The 23,653-nt window shown below is 30.2% G+C and overlaps 6 protein-coding genes across 12 annotated transcripts; 2 read left to right on the top strand and 4 right to left on the bottom strand.

The window, feature by feature from the left end:
• Nucleotides 1-571: 571 nt before the first annotated feature.
• Nucleotides 572-6,622, bottom strand: LOC105255809 (synaptic vesicle glycoprotein 2B). Its single transcript, XM_011265314.3, has 10 exons — nucleotides 6,403-6,622; nucleotides 3,258-3,323; nucleotides 3,015-3,176; nucleotides 2,735-2,897; nucleotides 2,528-2,649; nucleotides 2,181-2,419; nucleotides 1,914-2,095; nucleotides 1,365-1,663; nucleotides 960-1,247; nucleotides 572-694 (listed from the first exon to the last, which is right to left on the bottom strand). Exons 1-10 carry the CDS (start codon nucleotides 6,437-6,439, stop codon nucleotides 630-632), a joined length of 1,623 nt encoding a protein of 540 aa, XP_011263616.1. The 5' UTR covers nucleotides 6,440-6,622; the 3' UTR covers nucleotides 572-629.
• Nucleotides 6,623-8,935: 2,313 nt separating this feature from the next.
• On the top strand, nucleotides 8,936-9,629 carry LOC105255808 (NADH dehydrogenase [ubiquinone] 1 alpha subcomplex subunit 2). The gene is made up of 3 exons (XM_011265313.3): nucleotides 8,936-9,164; nucleotides 9,242-9,348; nucleotides 9,475-9,629. The coding sequence occupies exons 1-3, from the start codon at nucleotides 9,082-9,084 to the stop codon at nucleotides 9,561-9,563; spliced, it is 279 nt and encodes a 92-aa protein (XP_011263615.1). The 5' UTR covers nucleotides 8,936-9,081; the 3' UTR covers nucleotides 9,564-9,629.
• Nucleotides 9,630-10,183: 554 nt separating this feature from the next.
• On the bottom strand, nucleotides 10,184-11,693 carry LOC105255807 (pseudouridine-5'-phosphatase). The gene is made up of 4 exons (XM_011265312.3): nucleotides 11,386-11,693; nucleotides 10,937-11,155; nucleotides 10,633-10,865; nucleotides 10,184-10,552 (listed from the first exon to the last, which is right to left on the bottom strand). The coding sequence occupies exons 1-4, from the start codon at nucleotides 11,438-11,440 to the stop codon at nucleotides 10,373-10,375; spliced, it is 687 nt and encodes a 228-aa protein (XP_011263614.1). The 5' UTR covers nucleotides 11,441-11,693; the 3' UTR covers nucleotides 10,184-10,372.
• A 668-nt stretch (nucleotides 11,694-12,361) lies between these two features.
• LOC105255805 (gastrula zinc finger protein XlCGF26.1) lies at nucleotides 12,362-16,499 on the bottom strand. Of its 2 annotated transcripts, none has more exons than XM_011265310.3 (8): nucleotides 15,793-16,496; nucleotides 14,650-15,184; nucleotides 14,158-14,425; nucleotides 13,880-14,077; nucleotides 13,617-13,784; nucleotides 13,337-13,529; nucleotides 13,012-13,242; nucleotides 12,362-12,810 (listed from the first exon to the last, which is right to left on the bottom strand). In XM_011265310.3, exons 1-8 carry the CDS (start codon nucleotides 15,919-15,921, stop codon nucleotides 12,562-12,564), a joined length of 1,971 nt encoding a protein of 656 aa, XP_011263612.1. In that variant the 5' UTR covers nucleotides 15,922-16,496; the 3' UTR covers nucleotides 12,362-12,561. The 2 variants fall into 2 exon arrangements, with proteins under 2 accessions (XP_011263612.1, XP_011263613.1); XM_011265311.3 differs by having other exon boundaries at nucleotides 12,633-12,810; nucleotides 13,016-13,242; nucleotides 15,793-16,499.
• A 1,503-nt stretch (nucleotides 16,500-18,002) lies between these two features.
• LOC105255804 (peptidyl-prolyl cis-trans isomerase NIMA-interacting 4) lies at nucleotides 18,003-23,068 on the bottom strand. Of its 6 annotated transcripts, XR_889552.3 has the most exons (7): nucleotides 22,988-23,055; nucleotides 22,880-22,911; nucleotides 22,609-22,737; nucleotides 22,301-22,420; nucleotides 22,067-22,214; nucleotides 18,465-18,546; nucleotides 18,003-18,185 (listed from the first exon to the last, which is right to left on the bottom strand). XR_889552.3 is itself a non-coding variant. In XM_025412267.1 (6 exons), exons 3-6 carry the CDS (start codon nucleotides 22,705-22,707, stop codon nucleotides 18,172-18,174), a joined length of 381 nt encoding a protein of 126 aa, XP_025268052.1. In that variant the 5' UTR covers nucleotides 22,708-22,737; nucleotides 22,880-22,911; nucleotides 22,988-23,055; the 3' UTR covers nucleotides 18,040-18,171. The 6 variants fall into 6 exon arrangements, 5 of the variants coding, with proteins under 5 accessions (XP_025268052.1, XP_011263609.1, XP_025268050.1 ...); XM_025412267.1 differs by lacking the exon at nucleotides 18,465-18,546 and having other exon boundaries at nucleotides 18,040-18,185; XM_011265307.3 differs by lacking the exon at nucleotides 18,003-18,185 and having other exon boundaries at nucleotides 18,432-18,546.
• LOC105255803 lies at nucleotides 18,005-21,540 on the top strand. Its single transcript, XM_011265304.3, has 5 exons — nucleotides 18,005-18,165; nucleotides 18,676-18,809; nucleotides 20,361-20,540; nucleotides 20,627-20,792; nucleotides 21,139-21,540. The coding sequence occupies exons 2-5, from the start codon at nucleotides 18,698-18,700 to the stop codon at nucleotides 21,338-21,340; spliced, it is 660 nt and encodes a 219-aa protein (XP_011263606.1). The 5' UTR covers nucleotides 18,005-18,165; nucleotides 18,676-18,697; the 3' UTR covers nucleotides 21,341-21,540.
• Nucleotides 23,069-23,653: the final 585 nt, after the last annotated feature.

The following is a 23,653-nucleotide window of genomic DNA, read 5'->3' as shown; positions in this document are numbered from 1 at the left end:
AACAAAGATCGTTTTTACTCTTCTTTCATTACTAATCGAAACATGCATTCAAAACTACGCAACGTATTACATTCCACACGGATATACGAAATGTACAGTATAATTTAATATAATTTAATAAAATATTTCTATAAATATTATAATTTAATAAAATATTTCTATTAAAACGATTATATATATTTACAAAGAGATATAATTTGATCGACAATCTCTCATTAGATATGAATATTCGTTATATCATTGTTCAATAAAATCAAAACAATTCATCAATGAATTTAATGATAAAAAATAGTTTATTATGTATCATTCAAAATTCTTTATCCAAATAAACGTCGTGTATTTCTCGAAATAAATTTAATAAACTTAAAAAATAAATCTCTAATTACGATTTTACTGAATATTGATATAAAATACAAGTGTGAGAAAATTTGAATATAAACTTAAAACCGAGAATTTGTCGATTGATGCTGATAATTATTATTTACAGATTGTATAAGCACTATCATATATATATATATATATATATATATATATATATATATATATATAATAAATTTTATACAAATGTCACAGCGCGTAAAAAAGTAACATGGAACACTTTATTTGACACTTTGGACTTTTCTTCAAGTTTAACATTCCTCTTTTCCTGACTTCTTTTCTTTACTCGGAATGAAAAAGGACAGCAATCCGCCAACTGAAGAGAATAAATTCTTTATTTTAATTATTATCTTTTTTACTTTTTATTTATCTTTTATTTATCATTTTAATAAGTCTCTGCTATTCTTTTCTATTATTTTTCTATTATTCTTTAAACTATTAAAATCTAGTTTTGAGAAATTATTCGATAAAATTAAATATGACAAAAAGGCGATTGCAAAGCTTCTGGAAATATTAAATATATTTTGCGTTTTCTTTTCTAATTTTTCTTAAATGAATCTGATACATTTTATTATACTCACATATGGTGACACCGGCCAGTAGGAATATCGGAATCTCGCAGCTGATATCCAACAGCATACCGAATGCTAGATTACTCACTACCGCACCACATCTGCCCAAGCAGGCCATCATGCATAACGCTACGGCAGAAACATGCGTTGGGAAGACGTCGACTGCCACGCTGGAAAGCACAATATTTGCTGTGGCTGCCATCAGGGAAAAAATGCACGCTGTTATGAGGAGCTGCAACGAGGAGTTGACGAAGTACATACCGAGCCCAGCGATACCAGCTATAAGCATCGTAACTACTATAAAGGAAAAAAAAATATTCTTGTTAATAAGGATAAACCAGAGATCTTTAAAAAAACAATTTTGTAATAATAATATTAGTAGTAATAATTCAGGATTATATACGTAGCACTTACCTGGCATTGTTTGACGACCAACTCGATTTGCCAGATGTCCAGAGATGATATTCCCGAATAAGCAAATGGCATTAATCGTCAGAGAATTAATAAACACTCGCTCGTCTATGTGTGGTTTGCATTCCCTTGTAGCTTCGTTCGCCAAAAGGACAAACGCTTCCTCTAGAATCGGATTGTGATTCGCTAACTGTGTATTGTATATCAACTCACAGACTGTCACTGATACATTCGGGTGCGATTGATAGTAGCTTTCGAAGCGATTGAACAATTCTGGCAGCCAAAGACTAAAGCCATAATACCTAAACATACCAATCGAAAAGATATATTTGACAAATATTTCCTTTTATATTAGTACAATTGATCTATTACCACATAATATATGCTGTTAATACTATATAATATATATTAATATAATATATATTAATATTAAAAAGTAATGATATAAAGAGAATAGATAAGTTTTTTGGTAGTAAAATCATGCAATTCTAACAAATATTTTTTAAATGGCACTTAGTATGTACATTTTTACTTTAGTCGGGAGAAACTCACCCAAACATGTTCGTGAAATAAATCGTCCACAAGAGAACAGCGTACTTTAAGAAGGGTGGCGAGGCAATGGTACGCAATTGCCACCAAATATTTTTTATCAATTCCGTTAACGTATCCGTCGAGGAAACTGATGTCTTATCCTTTTTTAATTCAAACTCGGTGTCAGGAAGGAGTTCCTTTACCTAGGTAAAAATACATCGCGTCAGTTGAAGAAAGATATCGTTTACAATCCGGAAATTCAAAAGTGAACATTATTTTCTCACTCACCGGAAATTCGCTTTTGTCACGTCCGGTATTTACTGTGTAAATCTTTTGAAGAATCATGAGAGCCTCGTTGGTTTTACCTTGCGATACCAAGAACTTTGGACTTTCGGGATACATGAGAGTTATTATCGCTATAATAAAAGTTGGCAAGCTAATAACGCCAAGGAATAATCTCCACGAATTGTATAAAATGCCGTAGAATTCGAAGGATATCGGCAACGGTATGATAATCCACGCCAAGCCTGGATAAATTAAGATTGTCAATAAATTAATATTAATAACATACATTATCTAAAAAAAATAGATTTAAGAGTTCTCCATCCATTGATAATATTTAAAAAAATTATTACCAGGTAATATCAACCAAGCGAAAGTGAAGAAAAAGCCCAGAAAACAAATGCTTTTCGCTCTGTGTTTCTCTGCATAAAATTCACCAAGGTACGTGAATAACAAGGAACCAGGTGCACCCATCCTAAAATTAATAGAAAAATCATATATAGGTATGACATATTTAATTCATATTTGTTGTTTCATTCACAAATTCATTTGCTACTCACAAGAATCCGCTTACGACTCTGAACACTAGAAATAGCTTGAAACTTTGCGAGAAACTTCCAATCAATGTTAAGATACTATCGCAAAAGAGAGTTAACAACAAAATATTTCTTCTTCCGTAGGCTCCTGCGAAGACTCCCCAAAAAAGTGCGCTGATTACTGAACCTAGAGCAAACGAATATGTGTTAATAATCTAAAGATAAAAGCTTCAAAAGCTTTTATGATTTAAAAACGTAAATTTTGAGAAAGAGAAATGCAAGTTTAGTAATTTTAGGATTTTACCTAGAAGAAAGCCGACGTTTAGAAGTCCTTTTTCCTCAGATCTCATATTCAGATCACATTCGGCTGATGGCAAAATGTACGCGTTTGCACCATATTGACAGCCAACGCAGACAAACATCACGCCACAAACCAACAATAAAGTGTACTGATACCTTCCATTTCCTACAAAAGAAGTGTAATTTAATTTAAAAAGCTGAACATCATTTAAAATGCATGATTCAAAATAATGCATCGAAAATTTACCACATATTTCCATCGCTTTTTCAAAATCTGCAGTTTCTTCTGTAGACGCATTCCGATTTTCTTTTTCTAAAAATCAAAATTTTTTTTGAATTTATTTAGAGAGAAATAGGAGCATAATAATTATTATAAAACACAAATGTGATTCACGTCTAAAATTAAAATTAAATTAGATTTTTTTTTAATGAGATACCTGATTTACGTCATAAACATATATTCGCTTATATCGCACTGCCGATGTGTGCGAGCATCATGTAATACTCGAAGTTTTATAAGCAAGCATATGCGTATATTCCAAATTTAACAATATTCCAAATTTTGTGAAGATACATCACGTATATACATAAATCACATATACACAATTGATTACGCACGTCAAAATTTTCCTATATTTGCCTGCCTGAATTATGGAATCGAAAAAAATGCGCCTGTCGTTCACATTCCTTAAACGTAATAGTTACCAAATTACACAGGTGCGTATACTTTTATTTATCACTCCGTCCATTAATTGAGTGCAATATCAATCAATAAGGATTTATTATGCGTTTACTTTCTAATCCACAATATTCCTAAATCTCACTTACGTCTGTATCACACATGACGTTTTACATGACGTGTATGCTCGATATGATATCGAATTCTTATCCTTGCTGTCACGAACGGAATAATTTTAATGAAAATATGAGTGTATATGAATATATGTATATCATTTTTAATTCTGCTGAATCGCGCGTAACATTTATTTCCTTACGTCATATATTTTTTAATAAATTGCAATTAAAAATTTCAAATTAAAAAATTTCGAAATATAAAAATTTAATATAAATAATAATATTAAATTAATTTACATAAAGAATTTCTTGATTAAATTAAATAAGATAAATTATATTTTTAAATGATTGTTAGACTTTATATGTAATGGCCCAATCATCAAAATTAATTTAAAATGCGAGAAAAAATATTCAAGCAAAATTTATATTACAAAATTTTCAATATTTCAATAGTAATTAATTAATTATCATGCAGTATTTTACTATTATTTTCTCGGTGTATTGTTAAGACATATAGTCATCTTGTTGTCATTTGAGCAAGAAAGTAAAATGCGAAATACACTGTATATTATCGAATTCTTTTTCAAAATGCAATCGCGATAAGTGTTGGACAAAGAAATAAGAAATAACTTTCTTATAATTAATAATTATTTTTCGTAAATAACAAGAAATTGATCGCGATTATAGCAAGATCTATAATAGATACTCAAATGGATATTCTAGTAATTATTTATTATCCCAAATAAAAATCGAAGCAATAGATACAAAAATTATAAATTATATACAATCTTTTATAAAAATTATTTTATAAAATTATAAAATTAATTTATTATAATCCTTGTAATTTTTAATATAATAATATAATAATAATAATAATTGGTTCTCTAAAGATACATAGAGAAATATTTTTCATCCATTGTTTTAAATTTTTCGCTAATCTAAATATGTAATTTATCATTCGGATTGAAATCGCGTAATAATACACAAATGCAAAATTGGTTAAATTAATTAAATTAAACACATTAGAATAAGTAAATTGTTTATAGAAAGAATAAATCATCATAGAAAAAAAATAGGGATAAACTTCAGGACTTTGGAGAAAACTTTTGATTCGATTATACATTTTAATTTTATTGTTAAAATAAATATAATATTAAATTATTAAAATGTTAAGCTATTGTGATTTATTTCGATGATTTCGGATCAAATTATTGAAATATGACTCATTTTGTTATCCATATTTGTTGAAACAAAGTCACATATGTTCACTTCATGTTTGCTCCGTGGGAGGTAATATTATTTTCCAATTGAAATAAACGCACAATAAAAAACCGGTAATAAACCGGTATATTGACGTAAAACCATCTTTGTGCACGCCTTTTTGTGTCCCAGTGTCGCAATTCGATAATTATCTTGCGTTTCGTAGATGAATGCTAACCCACTAAACGTTACATCGCTTGTTGCATAAGAAATTTCATTGTCATTGCACTCGCAAAATATAACAACGACGTTTGTCACAATAAATCAAATTATTTTTAAATTCAAATTATTTGAGTAATTGCGGTGTTTTTCTCATGAAAACTTACACGCATAAATATACAGCATAATTTAATGCAAATTATGCCAATTGTAAGTGCTATCGAACAATAAGACAAAAAAATGCAAACATGAAGACTGAACGATGAAATGCACGTGAGATCGACAAAGAAACTCGCTGGCATGACTTTAATCGGCCGATTATACGTAAAGTGGCGAATTAAGGGATAATTACAGGCGTAATTGTACTTTACCACTTCGAAAGAATCGATGGCGCAATTGTTACATTACAATTTGACCGATGATGAAATTGTCTATATAATTGATATTTTATTTGAATAATTCAACTAAAATGGATATAAATAAAATAAAATTATTTTATAATGAATTTATAAATGTTGAATAATTGTTTAAATGAATAAATGAAAGAAATATTAGCTCATCACTGCAATGCTATTAATTATTCTATAAATCAATTAGAAAAAAGCAATATTCTTCTAAGAAGGTATTACATCGATGATAATAATGAGTAAGCGAAACGTTAGTTTTTGAGAAATACGTAAGATTTTTTAAAAATAATTTATTTTTCTGTTTACATAGGAAAGCAAACTGAAAACTTGGAAACGAGATAATAAAATAATAAGATACGAAGCAAAGTGATATTATTGAGGAAATATTCAAGAATCACACATTTAAATCAGTTGGCATCAAATATATCTCATGAATTCATGCCAAAAGAGGAAATAAATAGAAGATGGATTCAATATCCTGACTCTAAAATTTAATCTCACACAAAAATTTTTGCTAAAACAGTTTCAATATAAATAACAGTTTAATATAAATTCTATGTTTGAGATTAATTAAAAATTTTGATTTTAATTTTAAAATTTAAAGAAAACGTAATTTTTAAATAATTCAAAATATATATGATTAAATATATATGATATTAATAGACGCATGTCTATTACGACGACGGGGAATTTTCGATTGTACTTTTTTTTTAAATTCTAATCAACAGGTACCCCAGCATCTTAGAAAAATATACCAAATTACAGACTGACCTACTGACAGGGAGATGGTAGAGATACGGCTGACCATGGTGCAGCACCGGAAAAAATTTCCAATAGCAATGTCCGGTACTACGACAGGCGCAATCTCTTTGGTCGCACGACGAAGAAGCCTAATCTGCGACTGCCGATTGTGGGTGGTACGGAAAAGTCGTGACCTCCCTTGAACGTCGCTCGCCGATGACGATGGATCGACACATCGACCGGAATCGTCGCCGCGACGCTTTAAATATTATGTCACGCGCGAGCGCGAATGCGAATCCAAAAATACTTCCCCCCTTTTTCACGCCGGTCGCGGTAATTAATCGGAAGGAGGTCCAAGTGCTCATTATTCTACGCGAATACACCTGCGTGTTGTAATAACATAATTATTAGCCAGGATGGTAAACACATTCATAATAAAGTGACAATTGAATCTCTTTATTATTCGTGATTCGAATATTAATTAAATTTGTAAGAATCTAATTTGAAATATATTTTTATCATTATATATTTAGTAGGCTATACTCTCTCTGCTATTACTTAAATTGACATTATTTAAAATATACAAAATGACAACACAAAGATGTGTAATTTTTTAATAAAGTTCAAAATTAATGATTATTAAACATTATAAGAAATTTGTGAAAATTCCTCTTCACACACACATATATATATAAATATCTATAATTTTTTGAAAATATCTCTATATAGAAAAAAACTTCTTCCAACATCACAATAAATTATTACATTTTATTGGAATTGAAAAATGGCAATTTATGCAAGTCAGAAAAATAAATAAAACATATAACGGATCTGATTTCTTAATCTGTTGATGTTCGACTTTAATGTATTAATATTTCATCGAATTTCTGCTTACGCATCATTAACTTTCGATAGTCTCGAGCTAAGTAAAATCTCCAAAAAAAGATCTGCATCTGTTCACGTAGGTCCCCATCTGTGATGAAAATCACGCGTTGTAGAAGACAACTGAAATGAAAAAAATCTATGCGAAAACAGTTCGTTTGAGCTAACAGATTTGTTTCATTAATTCGTTATTAGTTTTTTTTATCAAAAAATTATCAGACGGAAAAGTCAATCGTCGCGTGATCGATTGGATAATGGTCTGTTTAATTGCAAGCGAATTAAATTGCTCTCCAGCAGCGAATATTTTATAAATAATTGCGTTCATATGTTCACGATCTATTCACTTATGACGTTTTAATTGCAAACGAATTAAGTTGCTCCCCAGCAGCGAATATTTTATAAATAATTGCACTCATGTGTTCGCGGTCCATTCGATTTCTTTCCTCGCAGTATTGTTGTCCCAAGTGTCTTTTTTGCATTTTAAGCTTCGACAATGGGATCTATTAGCGGACTCCATTACTGTTATTATCTGCTAGAATGATGTCATTCTTTGCAAAATTATTTTTCTGTTCATTTCAAAAGTCTGAACGTTTTTCGTATAAATTGGAACAAAAAAATTTAAACATTCAATATATATAAATTAAACTTCTTCTATTATTGTTTGTATATCCTAAAATATTAATTATTTTTAAATGCAAGCTTAAAAGAAGATTCTTCATAGAAGTAATTGATTTTACTGACTCATATCTGTAATTGGAAAGTCCTATATCTTGTCTAGATAAAGTTGTTTGTCTCCAGCTACGAGTAACGTTACTTATATTTAAACGCACTGCAATTTCGTATTTACAGTATGCAATGAGTATGCATATGATCATACATATATGTATAAGGCCGATCAGGACAATATCGGCAATTACAAGAATGTTTGTCATGGGTGCGGTTCTTCTTTCATTAAGGAGACCAGAAACCCTTGAAGAGCTAAAAATTGACATATGTATGTCCGTTGACCTGAGAATTAGGACCAAATCGATATTTCAACTGCATTTTTTTCTTACTATTCAATATTGTAGTTATCTGTGTATGACAACTGTTTCTATTGCATAAATAATTCGTTTGTATAAAAGTATAATTAAAATTATATAAAGTTTGTAAATATATAAAAATAATATAGAAATAAATGGCAGTGATGCGAAAGGTATCTGTCTCATGATTGTAAAAACATTTATGACTTATTACGCACGCATTTGAAAATTACATAATATAATAATATTAAGATATATAAAGCTAAATGAAGTAAAAAAATCTCGTATTAATTAATTGCGTTGATGCTCATATTTCTGTTTCAAAATCTATTCATCGGCAAGCACGGAAATTTGATGTGCATCTTTAGATCACGCGTTTTACATACAATAAAAGATTAATTATAAATAATATAATTTTCCATTATATGTTATGTTTATAATAAAAAAATTAATACATTCGCAATAAATATTAGAACGTTAAATTCGATCATATTATATTCGTGATCCACAATAGATATATGTATCAAACGGTGATTTTACCAGCAGTGAAAATGAAAATGACCAGAGTTTCTATGTAGTTTCTAAAATGAGTATAGATGACGCAAGAACATCACAGAAAATGCCAAGATAACAGCTTTCAGTTTCACTTTCTACGAGGTTACGATAGATAAAAATAGGCTCAGATGGCAGTTACACGTACGATTTTAATGATATAATAACAATTCCAACAGGAAATATTGCACAGAATTGGAATTGTGATGAAAGTGATGTGTCTTTTTTAAAAGATCTTAAATAATTGAAAGAAATGGCTGCTGTGAAATTCGGAAAACATTTGAAAGAATTAAGAATCCTCCTCTGTCAAACATCCAAATCTAGTCAAGGTGTTAGGTAAAGTGATAACAAACGAGACGTTTATGTGAATTGAATCAATTTCAATTCTGTCAACTTTTGTGCATACATTACAGAGACTTCATCGAGCAACAGTATGTGCCATTGAAGAGAAATAATCCAAAATTTCCCGTTTTGATTAGGGAATGCTCAGATATCGAACCGAAATTGTATGCGCGTTATGGTACGTAAAGATAAATATTCATAATTCTCTGTAGATGATATCAAGTCATTTTACAAATTACATTTTTTTCTCCGGATACAAATACTTGTTCAAATGTCATCTATCCCTTTGTAAATGATGTTGCAGAATATGGCGTAGAACGTTGCGTGCCCCTATCAAATATGAAATCTGAAGAAATACTTGGCAAAGTTAAAGAGTTAGTATCTCATAAATGAATATTTTATCAATGTATGTATCATATGTATAGAATGTTGTAATAAAATAGTTACATCAATTTCAAATAAGAGTAAATTAAAATCATTGACAGATTTCAACGAATTATACTTTTATACATAACACATGTGCTGAAGATATGTACAAATTAAATATTTTTTTTTATAAAAGTGTGGGAAGACTTGTCATTTTTTAGCAGAAAAATATTTAATTTTCTAGTTTTTTTTTATGTATATATTAAGCCGTTATATAATCTCTTATAATATATGCTATACTCTATAAGTAGCTGGATAATTATCATCTAAAAAAAAATACTAACCAACTTAAAAAAAACTGACCAATATATCTAACTTAATTACTTAACTAATTTAATAGTTTAAAGTACATAAATATATCTATATTTGGAATTTCACACTATAATGAATATAAATAACATAAAACTTCTATTGTATAAGTACAATGTATATAATTGAATATAGATTTTTAATCACATTATATAAACTTCAGGCAGTGTGATAATTCCTGTATGCAAGTATGAAAATATATATCTTTAGAATATATAATACTTGCATTTTTCTTTTCAAATAAAATCTATATATATTAGTTAATCTTCACATTTGCATTAAAAAAAAACCTGCCTGCAGGTTTTTTTTAAATAATTATGCCTTATAATCTGGCTTAGTTATATGTCTTTTTTTGTTAATAATTATGTCTCATAATCTGGCTTAGTTACATAAAATTAATCTCTACATTCTCTTTAATGAGCTAAAATAAATATAATTCCTCTTTGCTGAGCTAAAAATAAATAATTTCATGCTACAAACGGTGGTAATCCAAAATCTTCTGGCTTGAAATCTTCCAGACTTTTTAAGACCAATGTAGCATCTGTAATGAGATCTTTAGGAAGTTGAGGATCTGGCACCATTATCACCTGCATTTTAGCAGCAAGAGCAGCTTGCACTCCATTCGGTGAATCTTCAAAGACTAGACACTATGATATAGATAGATATAAATATATAGGCAGATAAATATAATTTCAAAAATATTTAACATATACCAAAGTTTACAAACCTTTGAAGGATCAGGATTATCAGGAAAACGTTTTGCAGCAACTAAAAATATATCTGGACTTGGTTTCCCATTGGGAACCTCTGGATCAGAACCACCATATACTTTATGGTTAAATAAGTTAAATATATGTTTCCATTTTCGAGTTTTCAAATCGCTACTCTCTTGAGTTGAACTTGTAGCTAGTGCAATAGGTATATTATTTTTTTTAAGATGCAGGAGCAGCTTTTCCGCACCTATATGTAATATTCATATTAAAATCAATTAAGATATAATACTAAATCATTTTCACTTTGTTTCAACTCACCCGGCATAAGATCACATTGAGGAAATATTTCTTGATATATAGGAGCCAGCTTGCTCTCAAACGTTTGCACTGTAATAGGCAAATGTAACATACTTATTAGAGTATGCAAACCTTCAATGCCTTTCAAACCCATAATTTTTGCCTTGTGTTCCCAAGTGTACATTTTTCCATACTCTTGAATAACACGACTGTATGCCACCGAATACAAGGACTCTGTATCTATAGAATACAAGAAAATCAATTATATTCCCTTTTATTTTTTAAAAAAGTATTTCTAATCTTTAAAACAAAAATTAATATTAAGATCATTAAAAGAGAGATTAATATTAAGAGCTCAATATTAAGATATCGATATCATATAACTATAATAAATTTTTATCGATATAAAATTTTTTATAAAATCAAATATACAGATATTATTTTTTCAAAAGTTCGGAAAATGTCTTTACCCAGTAATAGACCGTCCATGTCGAAAATGCAGTGAGTGACATTCTTAAAACCCATTTTATAGTCGTCGCGCGTAAAACTAATTTGTATTAGGTTATCCAAAGTACTTTGCCGAAGTTCTCGTAGAAATCTGTATTTCAAAAAATACGTTCTATTTTTTTACTTCGAGAAAAAAAGATTATAAAAACGCTAGACAAACGCTAACAGATATGCTAAAATATGCGCGCACGACTGATATTTCTACGTGGCCTCTTGCAACTTGTACTAAACTTGTGTAACCCTCGATTTCGAATATAAATATAGTATCGAGCGATACTAGATGTCTCCCCTTCTGATTGTCAATATATAGTTTTCCTCAACCCTCTTTTAATAGAATTATTGAGCAAAAAGGAAACATCCTTATTATCATTAAAATTTTTTACTCGGTTATATTATTTCAATTATATAAAATGTATATGTAATATGTATAAATTATTTACAACTTACAATGAAAAGATATTATATACAATGAAAAAGTCACCGACATACAATTATATATATATATAAATCAGAACTATACAATACACTTTTTATTATAAAAAATTCTTGTGAAATGCATTTAATAATAAATGTAGTTTAACAAGAGCATGTGTATAAATATAAATACACATACAAATTGTAATATCCTTAATATTCATCATGGTATACAATATAAAATGTATATGAATGTTTTATCTAATTTTTATTCTTTTCTTTAAATCTATTTTATTCTAATATTTTTTTATTTCTTCTAGATTTTATTCTTATGTACAAAAGACTAATATTTATTCACATAACAAAAAGTTTTATAGTTTTTCTAAATCCATATTTTCGTACAAATTTTTTTGTTCTTTAGGTCTTGTATATCATTAATGCAATAAAGTATTTATAAAAAAATTCGTTGTTTTAATAAAAAATTAATTTCATCATCAATCAAACTAATAGATTAATTTAATTTATACTTAATTACTAATAAAGTTTTTTTCTTGTTCTTCAATTTACAAATGTATCTTTGTATGTGTTTACATATTTCACATTGTGTGATTTTAATAAGAGTCTAATTAATATAAGTCTAATTTTCACATTATGTTATGATCATATGTTTCTTGATTAATCAGTACAAAGATAGTTGTCTTTAAGCTTGGTCTTGAGAAACAATTTTATCTATGTTGAATTAAATCATTTTCCGTAACATTTGAAATGCTATAAAAATTATATGGCAAATTTGTTGGCAAAAAATTTTGGAGCGCGGCCGGGACTGCATTGAAATAAGTTGTGTTTCGTTCTCTGAATACCGTTTCTTGAACAGCACCATTGATATCTGTTTGAAAAGTTTGAATAGTAGTCGTCGGAATAGCTTGAATAACTATGGGTTGTGATGTTGAAGCATAAGGAACTGCTTGTATTACCTGTAAAAATGCAACATTTAAATAATGTTTGTGTTAATCAAATATACATAGGTTATTGCTTCAAAACAAATTCAATTTCGTACGATATTTTTAATAAAATTTGGATTATATTTTATATATCCAATGTTTTAAAATATATTAATATTTTTTCTCTATTTTTATTAATACATACATTAATACTAGAAAATAAACATTTTATACTTGCGCTGTCGTAGATTCTGTTTGAGATACAGGGAGTGGATCTTCTTCGAGATGCTGCGTTTGTTCCGTCGTCTGTTGCAATTGTTGATTATTGGTTAGATGTTTAGTGTGAGAAGTATTAATGCCATGTCGACGCTTCATATGCTTATTGTAATTTGGCCAATTTGTAAAGTGATGCTGACATTCTAAACAACTATATGGACGTTCTCCCGTGTGTTGTCGCCTATGTGTCTGCAATTGCAAAATATTGTATATTGTATAATTGATATAATTGTATTAAATCGGTATTTTAAAAACATTATACGATTAAAATCTAATAACTTACAGTTAATATCCCTTTGAAACGGAAGCGTTTCCCACAAAATTCACAGGTGAACGGCATCGCACCAGTATGAATTCTATGGTGTTCTCTTAGAGTTCCTTTCTCCCTGAAGGTCCTTCCACATACATCGCACTGATGCGGCTTAGCACCCGTATGCACTGTTTCATGTTTCTTCAATTGTAAGGGCGTTTTAAATCTGTGTACGATATTATTTGATTCTTTTTAAAATCATATATATAATATACATGAATGTGATATATGTTAGTGATATATTCTAACTTACGCTTTTGGACACTGAGAGCAGCTATATGGCTTATCTACTGAATGAGTTAAAAAATGGGCTTCTAAATTTCCTTTCTGTATAAAACTCTTGCCACATTGATCACATGTAAAGTTTCTAATACCAGAATGGATACGTTTATGTGTTACAAGATTTGGTTTTGTAGAAAATCTAAAAATAAATGTTACGATTCAAATATATAGGTATATGTATTGAAATATAGTCATTTGATATGTAAATAAAAAGAATTATAGTGTCATATTAACCTCTTATCACATTGATCGCATGGATATCTATTTTTTACAGTATCGGGTAAATGGCATCGATTATGGATATATAAAGCACTTTGCTGTCTGAAAGCTTTACCACAAGTTTGGCATACAAATGACCGTTCCTCGCTGTGGATCGCCTTATGAGAGTCTAATACTTTTTTATGTACAAACGACTTTCCACAGTCTTCACAGCTAAAAATTGAATAATATTAACAAATATATTCATATATCCAAAATTTTTTTCATGATTATGCATAACAAATGATTTTTACCTAAACTTTGCCTTATTCTTGTGCCTTTTAACATGAGTAAGAAATCCATAGTACTTATCATAGACCTTACAACATTGCACACACATATACTTGGCTTTTTGATTATGTACTGTTTCATGGTGTTCCTCTAATGCTTCTAGACTTGGTAATTTATCATTGCAATCTGTACACAGCCAAGGATATCTTTCTAAACCTTCTGCCTTTTTCCTTCCATGTTTGGTTGTTTCTATCGTTCGTGTTTCTCTTATTTCTAAATTAGATTCTGTCTCTAAATTAAAAGCATATATTATATTAGATTTATAACAGATCTATTGGTATTAATTATAATATAAGTGTAATAATTTTAAAGAAACAAGTAAATAAAATTACAGTAAACAAAGCAAATAAAATTGAAGGACATGTCTATATAATAAAATAGAGTACATATATACTATGCTTTTATATATTAATATATATTATATATTATTATATTATATGCATATAAAATCTTACCAGATATATAATTATCTACAATCTTCAAATTATTTTTCATAGCTGCATCATTCTGTTCCTTGTCTATTTGGGAAGACACATGGAGTTCCGATTCTTCTTCCATCCTTTGCATCTGGTTTTTCTTCTTTAATCTTTTCTTAGTCTGTTTAGGGGAACTCTTTTTTATCTGTATCTTACACTTCTTCTGTTTTGTATTACCTTGTGTTTCTCGAGTTTCAGAATTTTCACTTTTATCACATCCTTCAATAAAGTTATAGGTATTCAAAACATTAACTGTCTCATTGATATAATTGCCAGGCAATTGACGTTCAGCTATCTCTTCTCTGTTGTTGGCTTCATCTTTTCCAAACTCTATAGTCTCTTCCACATAATCTATATTTGGTTCTATTGGTTGTAGTTCAGGTTTTAAATCTATCAGTAATTGTTTTAACAATATTTGTGCTTGATTAGTCTTTTCAAAAAACTCGCTGCATTGGTTCAACAAGTCACAGCAATCTGTGCAAACTGTGAGTGGTAAACTATCTGTTATTAAAACCTGCAATGTTATAGTAATATTAATAATTATTATTAAAGATAAATATATATATATATATATATATATATATATATATATGTATGTATGTATGTATATATATATCAAAATTTGTATAACTAAATATAATAAGTAATTATATTATTAAAAATATATAAGCTATTTTTTTATTATAGAAAAACAATTTAATTTTACTAGACTGATAGCAAAATTATAGACAAATTCAAATGAGAAACAATTATAACAGGTGAAAAAATTAAAAAATTATCTTTTTTTATTATATTAATCTAACAAAATATAAAATATATATAAATATATATTACTTTAAATTTTCATATGTTTGAAAAATTTGTAACTACATAACAATTACATAATAAATTATAATCAATTAATGTACGATTACATATATATTAGAACCAACACTACAATATTACCAATATTATATCTACATTTATACACAAGGTGTATGTTTGAAATTCATTACCAATATTGGAAATCTATAATATATATATAACGTGAATTATCGGAATGTGCAGCAACAATTTCCTGGATTAGATCAATTTTACATGTACGAAAGCAACGAAGAACGCTCAATTTATTATCAATTTTACCTGTATTTGCAAACACTTGATAATCTTGGCCTCGATCGCGAGTTTCTGTCCCACGGCGTCGTAGATCCCGATGAGATTCTTCTTGGTCTCGGCGCACAGCCGGCAAAGTTCCGGCTCCGTCATCCTCATTCAATGCACATGCGAGATTCTCGTACGCGTAAAATCGTCGTACGGCGTCACTGCGCGAAGACGCATCCTGTTCGTATCTTTAAGGTCGTTTGCGGGGTGACGCGTGAAACAGCTGATTGTCCCGGGTTCGATCTTGAACCCTTAACCCGCGCACCTCCGTGTCAGGGATGTCTGACGAAGAGGAGACAAACGGAAGTCGTGTGCGTATCGCGTTCCTACGAGACGGTAATCCATTCATAATACAAACAGCTGGAGGAACGTAAGGCCGTGCGTATCGCGCGTGTTATCGTATCGTACCGCTAGTAAACAAACGATCGCCACGGGCAACACCGATCCGGACCACAGCGGACATGTTGTTCTGGCTACTCGCCACGAGAGAGATCGTAATTATGATTACGAGCGCTTCAACGAGGGGCGATTTGTTACCGCACCACGCAATGACCGATCGCGATCGAATCGATCGGCGATTACCTCCTTTCGTCTCCAAGCAGCGAGGAAAAGACCGCGTGTATCCCGCAACGTTCCCGCAAAAACACGTACTTTGTCGCAACGTTTGTTTGTGAAACAAAAAAAACATCTGATTCGTGAGACGCACCGCGCATGAGCGCGACTTTATTCCCGGGGCTCGGTATTGTCGGCGCTCGCATTTATCGACGGTCGTCATGGAAGGTCTTCGCATTTATCGATGGTAAATTCTTGTTGAAAAAATCAAACATGGCCGTTTGAAATTGTACAGATTACGAGCAATGTATTAGCGAAATAAATTAACGCTATTTTCGTAAAACAAATATAAAATGATAAATTATATTAAGAAAATTGAGATTGTTGGTAACATAAAAGTATACAAATATTCATCTAAACATAGATATAAATGGATCACAAAACAAACTCGCAGATGAAAATTTCTCTCCATTTTTATCTTGTCATTTCAGTTATAGTGAAGAATGATTAGAATTAAAAAATGAATATTTCTTATTCTCATGTTAACTTTTGTTTAAAAACTCACATAACTCACTCTTATTTTTAATTTATAATATCAATCTCTAATTTCTTAAGAATTAAATATCCAATTTTAAAAGAATTATTTTTATAATTTTTTAATTTGTCTAATTTTCACAAAAAAAAACCTAAAGAATCAAACATACAATGTTTCTATAATGAAAATTTTCAAAATAATCTAAAATAATCTAAAAATAAATATATATAACATTGCGAGATGACTAACTATCATTTTTATTTTAAATATATGGATAAGTGGCAGAAAAATATTCAGAATTGGAAGCCGTTTAAAATTCCATGGGTACTAGCGAAAGTTTGCGTTTTCTCAGAAACCTTCAAAAACGGTCTTGAACAAATATCTATGATTGCGTTGAACACGCCGCTAATTTCTTTGACATATTTACGTATTACAGATATGTTTTTTTTCTGAGAACTTTTGACGCAGCATTATTTCAATTTCCATGCTTTCGTGTATTCTCCTTTCACTCGCATTAACAGAAATTTTACTTTCCACTTTTCATATATAATCTGCATAAAAATAGTAAACTTTAGGAAATTGGAGAAAAGAAATTTTATAAATTATATTCCAATCGCAAATCTTTCCAATTTCTCTCAAGAACATTACATTATCTTCCAATTCCCCAAAAATTAATTAGTCTTATGCATGAAATTATTTTCAATACAATATGTCGTTTCCAAAATTTTCTAGAAAGTATTTGCGGTCTCCGCGGAATATTGGACACGAGTTAATGAGCTCGACTAAAGCCAGTTTAATCAGCTACTCATAAACGAGTGAAAATCGAAAGCAGCCATCCGAATAATTACATTTGAGAGGAAAAGTCGTAGGGTGTATTGCATTTTTTAGAGAAAAGACGTGATTTTTTAGTATTGCTCCGAGTATTATCAGATTCGCATTCAAGAATGACTCTTGCACAGAGGCAGAGAAAAGGAGGGATCGAGTGATTCACACGAAATGCACGGCGTCGAAGCTTCCACGGGCGAATCCCGTCACGGAGACTTCGACGCTCGAAAACACGGATGGTAAAAGTATTGACACGATGTGTCCTCATTATGTATATATAGGGGTGCCTACGCCAAGGAAACACTGCAGTTCTTCGTTGAGCGTCTGCAGGACAGCATCAGGTAGAGGATCCTATTGAAGTTTCTTCTGTGAAGATCAGTGCGTTTAGACACTGAAACGCCTAATCTTGCTGATTAGAATCACGGTGCAGCTGATCGTGTCAGGTAAATTCAACAGATAATATCTAAAACATAATTTAATGCGATTAAAATTATATCATTTCATACATTCCCGTTTTTAAGTTTTTTTAAAAAGCATTGCATACAATACGTATTGTCGTATTACGTATTTTCTTATCTATTTAATATATCCAGTATTAGATTATTAAGAATAAATTCTACGTATTTTGGAATTATATTTTATCTATATATGAATATAATAAAGAATAAAAGATATCATATTTTTCATAATAATTAATTTAATGAAATCTTATTTGTCATAAAGATTGAGCGTAAGGTACCACCCTGTATAATGTTGGAATCGTAGAACCGGTTTGAGGACGGTCTTCTTCAAGAAAGAGGACGGTCTTCTTCAGACATTTAAGCCTAAAAATAAAAATGAAAATATTTCTACCAATTAAAATTGAAAAAGATGAATTATTAAAAAATAAATTCTGATTAAAACACATTATAATCAAACTTCAACATTAATTTTTTGCATTTCTTTTCTATTAGTCGTAGCGTGAAAAGAAGAAAAATGATACGTCTCGTGTATGTTGTTGCTCTTGTGACGCTGTCCTCCGCACAATTTCAACCACAACCCAGTGGTCGGATTCTGGAATCGCCGAATCCAGCACTTTGCGCACAGAGTAAGTCTCCCTATTTATATATTACTATTTTATTAAAAACTATTTAACTTATTAAAGCATAAAAAGTTTTAAAAATGTCTATTAAGCATTAAAAATTTTTAACATATACATCTTTCAAATTTTTACATTGTTTTAATATGAAAATGTTTTAATCGTAAAATATTGCTCTTTCACCACGTATATTGTGTAAAAATTCAAAATATAACTTATCTACTTACTCTTACTAACAAAATATAAATTATCGAATTATTTAATGCTAAATTAATTTAATTGCCAGCTATAATTATTGGAAATTTTATGCAAGATTGGCAATGAAAACCGCTTAGAATTTTTATATAAATTGATCTTCCTGTAGAGAACGTAAATAATACAAATATTCCCAAGTTCTCTCTAAAAATTCATGTCGAAGAGAGAGTCTTCGTTCTATTTCCCTCAGTAGTCAAACATCCGAGAAAACTATAAACCAGAGAAAGTATTTTAAATATTTGTGATTAAAGAAATACCGCGATCCTGCGCTGTGGAATCTTCCTCCTTTATCTGTTTTCTTATTTCCTACTCCGCCTCGGATCTTTGACTATTGTATCTTCCGCGTCTGTTGCCTCCTTTTACATCGATCCCATCGCTAATTACACGTGGTTCTTTACATCTTGCGCATCTTCCTCGATGTTCGTTATAGAAAGTGTGACGATGACACCGACGGCAGTATAACTCGAACGCATTTGAATTGTAAATGTCCTCGTCGTAAGTAGTACGGAATGTTGGGTGGCACTTTCACGTTCATCGCGTTTTCAGCTGAATCGAACCGATGACAATAAATCACCGTTAATTATCTAATCTGGAATGTCGTCTTTCCCACATTTCCAGCATCTCTCAATATTCCCTTGCCTTATTATCTAAACAGGAAGTTAGATGAAAGATTTATTAACAAACATAACTTTCAAGAATCTCAAAATTATCTCAAAAGAAAATTAAAATTTGAATTATTTCGTTTTGAACTTCTTTTTGTATAAAATAAATTATACTAAATTTTTTCTTAGTTTGTAAACAAATTATAAAATTTCTAATAAACCTCAATTTTAGAAGACTTAAATCAAAATAATTCAATAATTCAAATCATTAGAGAATAAAAACCAATGTAAAATTCTCGATCAGAACATAATGAAATTCGAGACTTGAAAGAATTATGCACGAGGAACCTGATAACTTATTATCCATTCATTAGGTGTAGTCGATTGACGTGCGTTCCAAAGACACGCCCCTCATAAAAAACTTTCTTCTTCTTTATTTGGAAAGTGATACGCGCGATAAAATCAACATACAGCGCGGGTGCCAATGTCTAGGTCGTGACTGCGATTGCCCGGGGTCGCTGCCACGACTGACACTAATTTCGCAACTTTCACTCCGGGAATGAGCGAAAGACCTCTTGGCCTCTTCCTAGTGTAAACATACCTCTTGAATTCAAAGACATTATAAAGATTTATAGATTATTGTCTATTGTCTAGTGTCTGCGGTTTAATTCTCTCGATCTTCTAATTGCGGTTTGTCTCGCAGGAACCATCCATCAACGATTCAATGGAAAAGGCTATTATTTTTCATGGGCTGATCCAAGAACGGCTGGACAGGAAGTGGACTGGCTGTCGGGTAGAAATTTCTGCCGACAACGTTGCATGGATCTAGTTTCATTGGAGACCTCCGCCGAGAACGAATTCATCAAGAGCCGCATCGTTCAAAGTACTGTTCTACTCTGCAATTCGATCTTGCATGGATAGTTGAGATAAAAAACTTAAAGATGTTAATGTGAAACGCTTCTCTTGTAGACAAAGTGAGGTACATCTGGACCTCCGGTCGTCTCTGTGACTTCAAAGGTTGCGACAGACCGGATCTGCAACCCCTTCATATTAATGGTTGGTTCTGGACCGCCGAGTTGCAGAAGTTAGCACCCACCAACGATCGCGCCCAAAATGACTGGTCCGAGAGTGGCGGGTGAGACTTATTATTCGCAGTATTATATATCCATGTCGTATACCGACCTGTAATTTTGCATTGTTCAACGTTGCTATTCGAACACTTATATCGAGATATCGAAGTCAAGATCGTTCATATGCGATCCTCCTATTTTGTAGCTCAAGGATATTGAACAAGTTGTGATTAGATATTTTTTATACGCCCGTTGTAATTCTCTGCTATTCTTTGCTCTATAATCAATGATCGTGCGTCTAACAGTCAAGGTTTTTAAATACGTAATATTAAATGACAAAGCGATAATGTATGCATCTTGATTCATCTTACGATAATTCATTCTGAATTGAGCAATATGTGTTTTATTTAGTCTCGGCAAACCACAGCCTGACAATCGTGAGGCTATTCAGAACGGCGCTCCCGAGAATTGCTTGGCTATCCTCAATCAATTCTACAATGATGGAGTGAACTGGCATGATGTAGCGTGTCATCACAAGAAACCATGGGTCTGTGAAGACAATGAATCCCTCCTGAGATACGTTCGCTTTGCCAATCCCAACATTCGCATATAATGGAAAAAAACTTTACAGAACGATAGTTTTACTTTCGTTCAACTGAATTTAAGCACCTATAAAGTAACAATGTTCAAATGTGTGTCTACGCCAGAAAAGCGACTGAGTAGCATATAGAACATCTTATTTATTACTATTATAATATATTATAACATTTCATACTATTATAATGTTATAATATTTCACGAGACCCCATACAGTGTGAATTATTTAATTAAATTTGTAGGCATTATTTGATTACGGGAAATATCACTATTTATATTCCTAGATATAATCCTAGAGATAGGTGGAAAAGTAAATAAAATAGAAATTCCAGTTTACACATACACAAAATTCTTAGATTATTACAAAAAATTATAATATAACTGTATTTCTAAAATAATATATATACTAATTGTACATTTCAAATAGCAATAAATTTATGAATAATAAATAATTCCATACATTTCTTCGTTATTAAGAACAGCAATTTATTTACAATATGCGTTAATTTATAGCTTATTAAATTATGGTAAATTTGTGTAAAATGCATAAACTGTTTTTCTTTTTTTATATAAAAATTTAAATTACATAAAAATCGTATTCATTAATAAGAAATATATAATTTATCACATATATTAAACAAGATTCACATAGAATATCTAATGATATATATCATATATTTAATCAAATATGTATAACTTTACAAAAATGCTTTAAAAATGTATACTTTAAATTATTTTTTACCTTCTACCATTATGATGTGATATCCAAATTTTGTTTTCACTGGTGGATCTGTGTAAATCGGAGATGCCAGATTAGAAATTGGCAACGCAAAGGCAGCATCTTGAAAGGGTCCTACCATAGAGCCCCGTGTCATCCAACCAAGATCACCCTGTAGATAATAAAATGCAAAATCTCAGACACAATTATTTCCAATTTATTCATTAAGACGTTATTTTTTCGATATATTCATGTTACCCCAGATCTGGCTTTGTCCTCACTGTATGTCGCTGCGACTTCATTGAACTTCTGACCAGCTTTTAATTTTTCCAATGCCTCCAATATCTTCGATTGCTTTTCGCACAGTATATGTCTAACCTGTAGTCGCACATGGAAAGATAATTTTATAAAATAAGCTGTATGAAAATGATAAAAAACCTATTTTATATATATTGTACACAATATTTAATTTTCTAAGGGTGCTCATGGATTGTTATGACAATTAATAATTCACTATATAGTCATATGATACATATCATTTATCCATACAAAATATGTTTACTTACTTTCACTGCATTTCCTCCTTTCTTTTCTGTTTTTCCACTGTCCTCCGAGGATTTACCTTTACTAGTCTTCGCGGCACCGGCGTTCTTTTTAGGCGGCATGCTTGTGTAACTTTAGGTTATATCAATATACTATAACAAAAAATAAATTTTTTTCACAATTGTGTTTAATAAATAAATTTCCACGCTTAGTATGATTGAATAATTAAGAGATACGATTAATTATGATAAAATTTATGAAATTAGTTGTTTATGGGAATACAAAAGGACCTACCTAAACACGATATGTTCAATCCGGAAGTCATACTAAATATTTATTAATATTATTTAATATATTTATATTAATATTATTTAAAATTTATTAATTTCATTTAATATTTACTGATATTATTGATCCTCCTTTTAAAATTGCACTAACTTCGTCTTACATTTACTCCCTTTAATTTACTAATCTTTTAAATTTATCATTAGTTAGTAAAGTAGAAATGTATAAATTAAAATTATCATCAGATGGTTTCTTATTATTATTAATGTATTCTAAACTTTTGTTATTTACCTTAGAAAGAAAAATTTTGATTATAATTTATCTCCTTAACTGACAGATTTCTTTACTGACAGATTTGTTTACAAAATTACATTTATATCATGAAAAATATAAGGAGTGTTCAATTGACTACAGCCAATTATATCGACACGCGCCTAGGGTAACCAGCAACGATTGACCAATCAGAGAACCCTATTTTGAATTGGCCAATTGGCGACGTGGTCATTCAAAATATACTTCTAATATCAGGGCCAGCTGGAGGTTTTGCGGAGCCTCGGGAAAAAGTTATTAGTAGGGCCTCAAAATATTTGCAAAAAAAAATTTTTTATTGAAAAATCATATAATTTTATCAAACATAATTTATACAAACATTAAATATATATAATTATGCTCGACAAAAAATCACAGAAAAAACAAAAAAATTATATTATTTTTAATTGTTGCTTATTTCCTATTGCTTTTATTAAAAATAAAAACGGATCATCATCATATCATATACTCAAT

The sequence above is a fragment of the Camponotus floridanus genome, unplaced genomic scaffold (assembly GCF_003227725.1).
Source record: "Camponotus floridanus strain SB8 unplaced genomic scaffold, Cflo_v7.5 scaffold5, whole genome shotgun sequence".
Lineage (NCBI taxonomy): Eukaryota > Metazoa > Arthropoda > Insecta > Hymenoptera > Formicidae > Camponotus > Camponotus floridanus.
Note: the sequence above shows the minus strand (reverse complement) of the source record. Positions and strands in the feature narration are given on the sequence as shown.

Excerpts from the sequence above, each read along its gene's own strand:
- LOC105255804 (XM_025412266.1), bottom strand. The coding sequence starts at position 22,707 with ATGCCGCCTAAAAAGAACGCCGGTGCCGCGAAGACTAGTAAAGGTAAA. Across the intron at positions 22,215-22,300 it reads AGGACAAAGCCAGATCTGGG|GGTGATCTTGGTTGGATGAC; the intron begins GTAACATGAATA and ends TATTATCTACAG. Across the intron at positions 19,703-22,066 it reads TCACATCATAATGGTAGAAG|ATAATAAGGCAAGGGAATAT; the intron begins GTAAAAAATAAT and ends CTTCCTGTTTAG.
- LOC105255809 (XM_011265314.3), bottom strand. The coding sequence starts at position 6,439 with ATGGTCAGCCGTATCTCTACCATCTCCCTGTCAGTAG. Across the intron at positions 1,664-1,913 it reads TATTTCACGAACATGTTTGG|GTATTATGGCTTTAGTCTTT; the intron begins GTGAGTTTCTCC and ends TGGTATGTTTAG. Across the intron at positions 695-959 it reads ACTGGCCGGTGTCACCATAT|TTGGCGGATTGCTGTCCTTT; the intron begins GTGAGTATAATA and ends TATTCTCTTCAG.
- LOC105255807 (XM_011265312.3), bottom strand. The coding sequence starts at position 11,440 with ATGGGTTTTAAGAATGTCACTCACTGCATTTTCGACATGGACGGTCTA. Across the intron at positions 11,156-11,385 it reads CATGGACGGTCTATTACTGG|ATACAGAGTCCTTGTATTCG; the intron begins GTAAAGACATTT and ends TGTATTCTATAG. Across the intron at positions 10,866-10,936 it reads TCAATGTGATCTTATGCCGG|GTGCGGAAAAGCTGCTCCTG; the intron begins GTGAGTTGAAAC and ends TATTACATATAG.
- LOC105255803 (XM_011265304.3), top strand. The coding sequence starts at position 18,698 with ATGATACGTCTCGTGTATGTTGTTGCTCTTGTGACGCTGTCCTCCGCA. Across the intron at positions 18,810-20,360 it reads TCCAGCACTTTGCGCACAGA|GAACCATCCATCAACGATTC; the intron begins GTAAGTCTCCCT and ends TTTGTCTCGCAG. Across the intron at positions 20,793-21,138 it reads GACTGGTCCGAGAGTGGCGG|TCTCGGCAAACCACAGCCTG; the intron begins GTGAGACTTATT and ends TGTTTTATTTAG.
- LOC105255808 (XM_011265313.3), top strand. The coding sequence starts at position 9,082 with ATGGCTGCTGTGAAATTCGGAAAACATTTGAAAGAATTAAGAATCCTC. Across the intron at positions 9,165-9,241 it reads AAATCTAGTCAAGGTGTTAG|AGACTTCATCGAGCAACAGT; the intron begins GTAAAGTGATAA and ends CATACATTACAG. Across the intron at positions 9,349-9,474 it reads GAAATTGTATGCGCGTTATG|AATATGGCGTAGAACGTTGC; the intron begins GTACGTAAAGAT and ends ATGATGTTGCAG.
- LOC105255805 (XM_011265310.3), bottom strand. The coding sequence starts at position 15,921 with ATGAGGATGACGGAGCCGGAACTTTGCCGGCTGTGCGCCGAGACCAAG. Across the intron at positions 15,185-15,792 it reads TCAAGTGTTTGCAAATACAG|GTTTTAATAACAGATAGTTT; the intron begins GTAAAATTGATA and ends ATAACATTGCAG. Across the intron at positions 14,078-14,157 it reads AAGAATAAGGCAAAGTTTAG|CTGTGAAGACTGTGGAAAGT; the intron begins GTAAAAATCATT and ends TTCAATTTTTAG.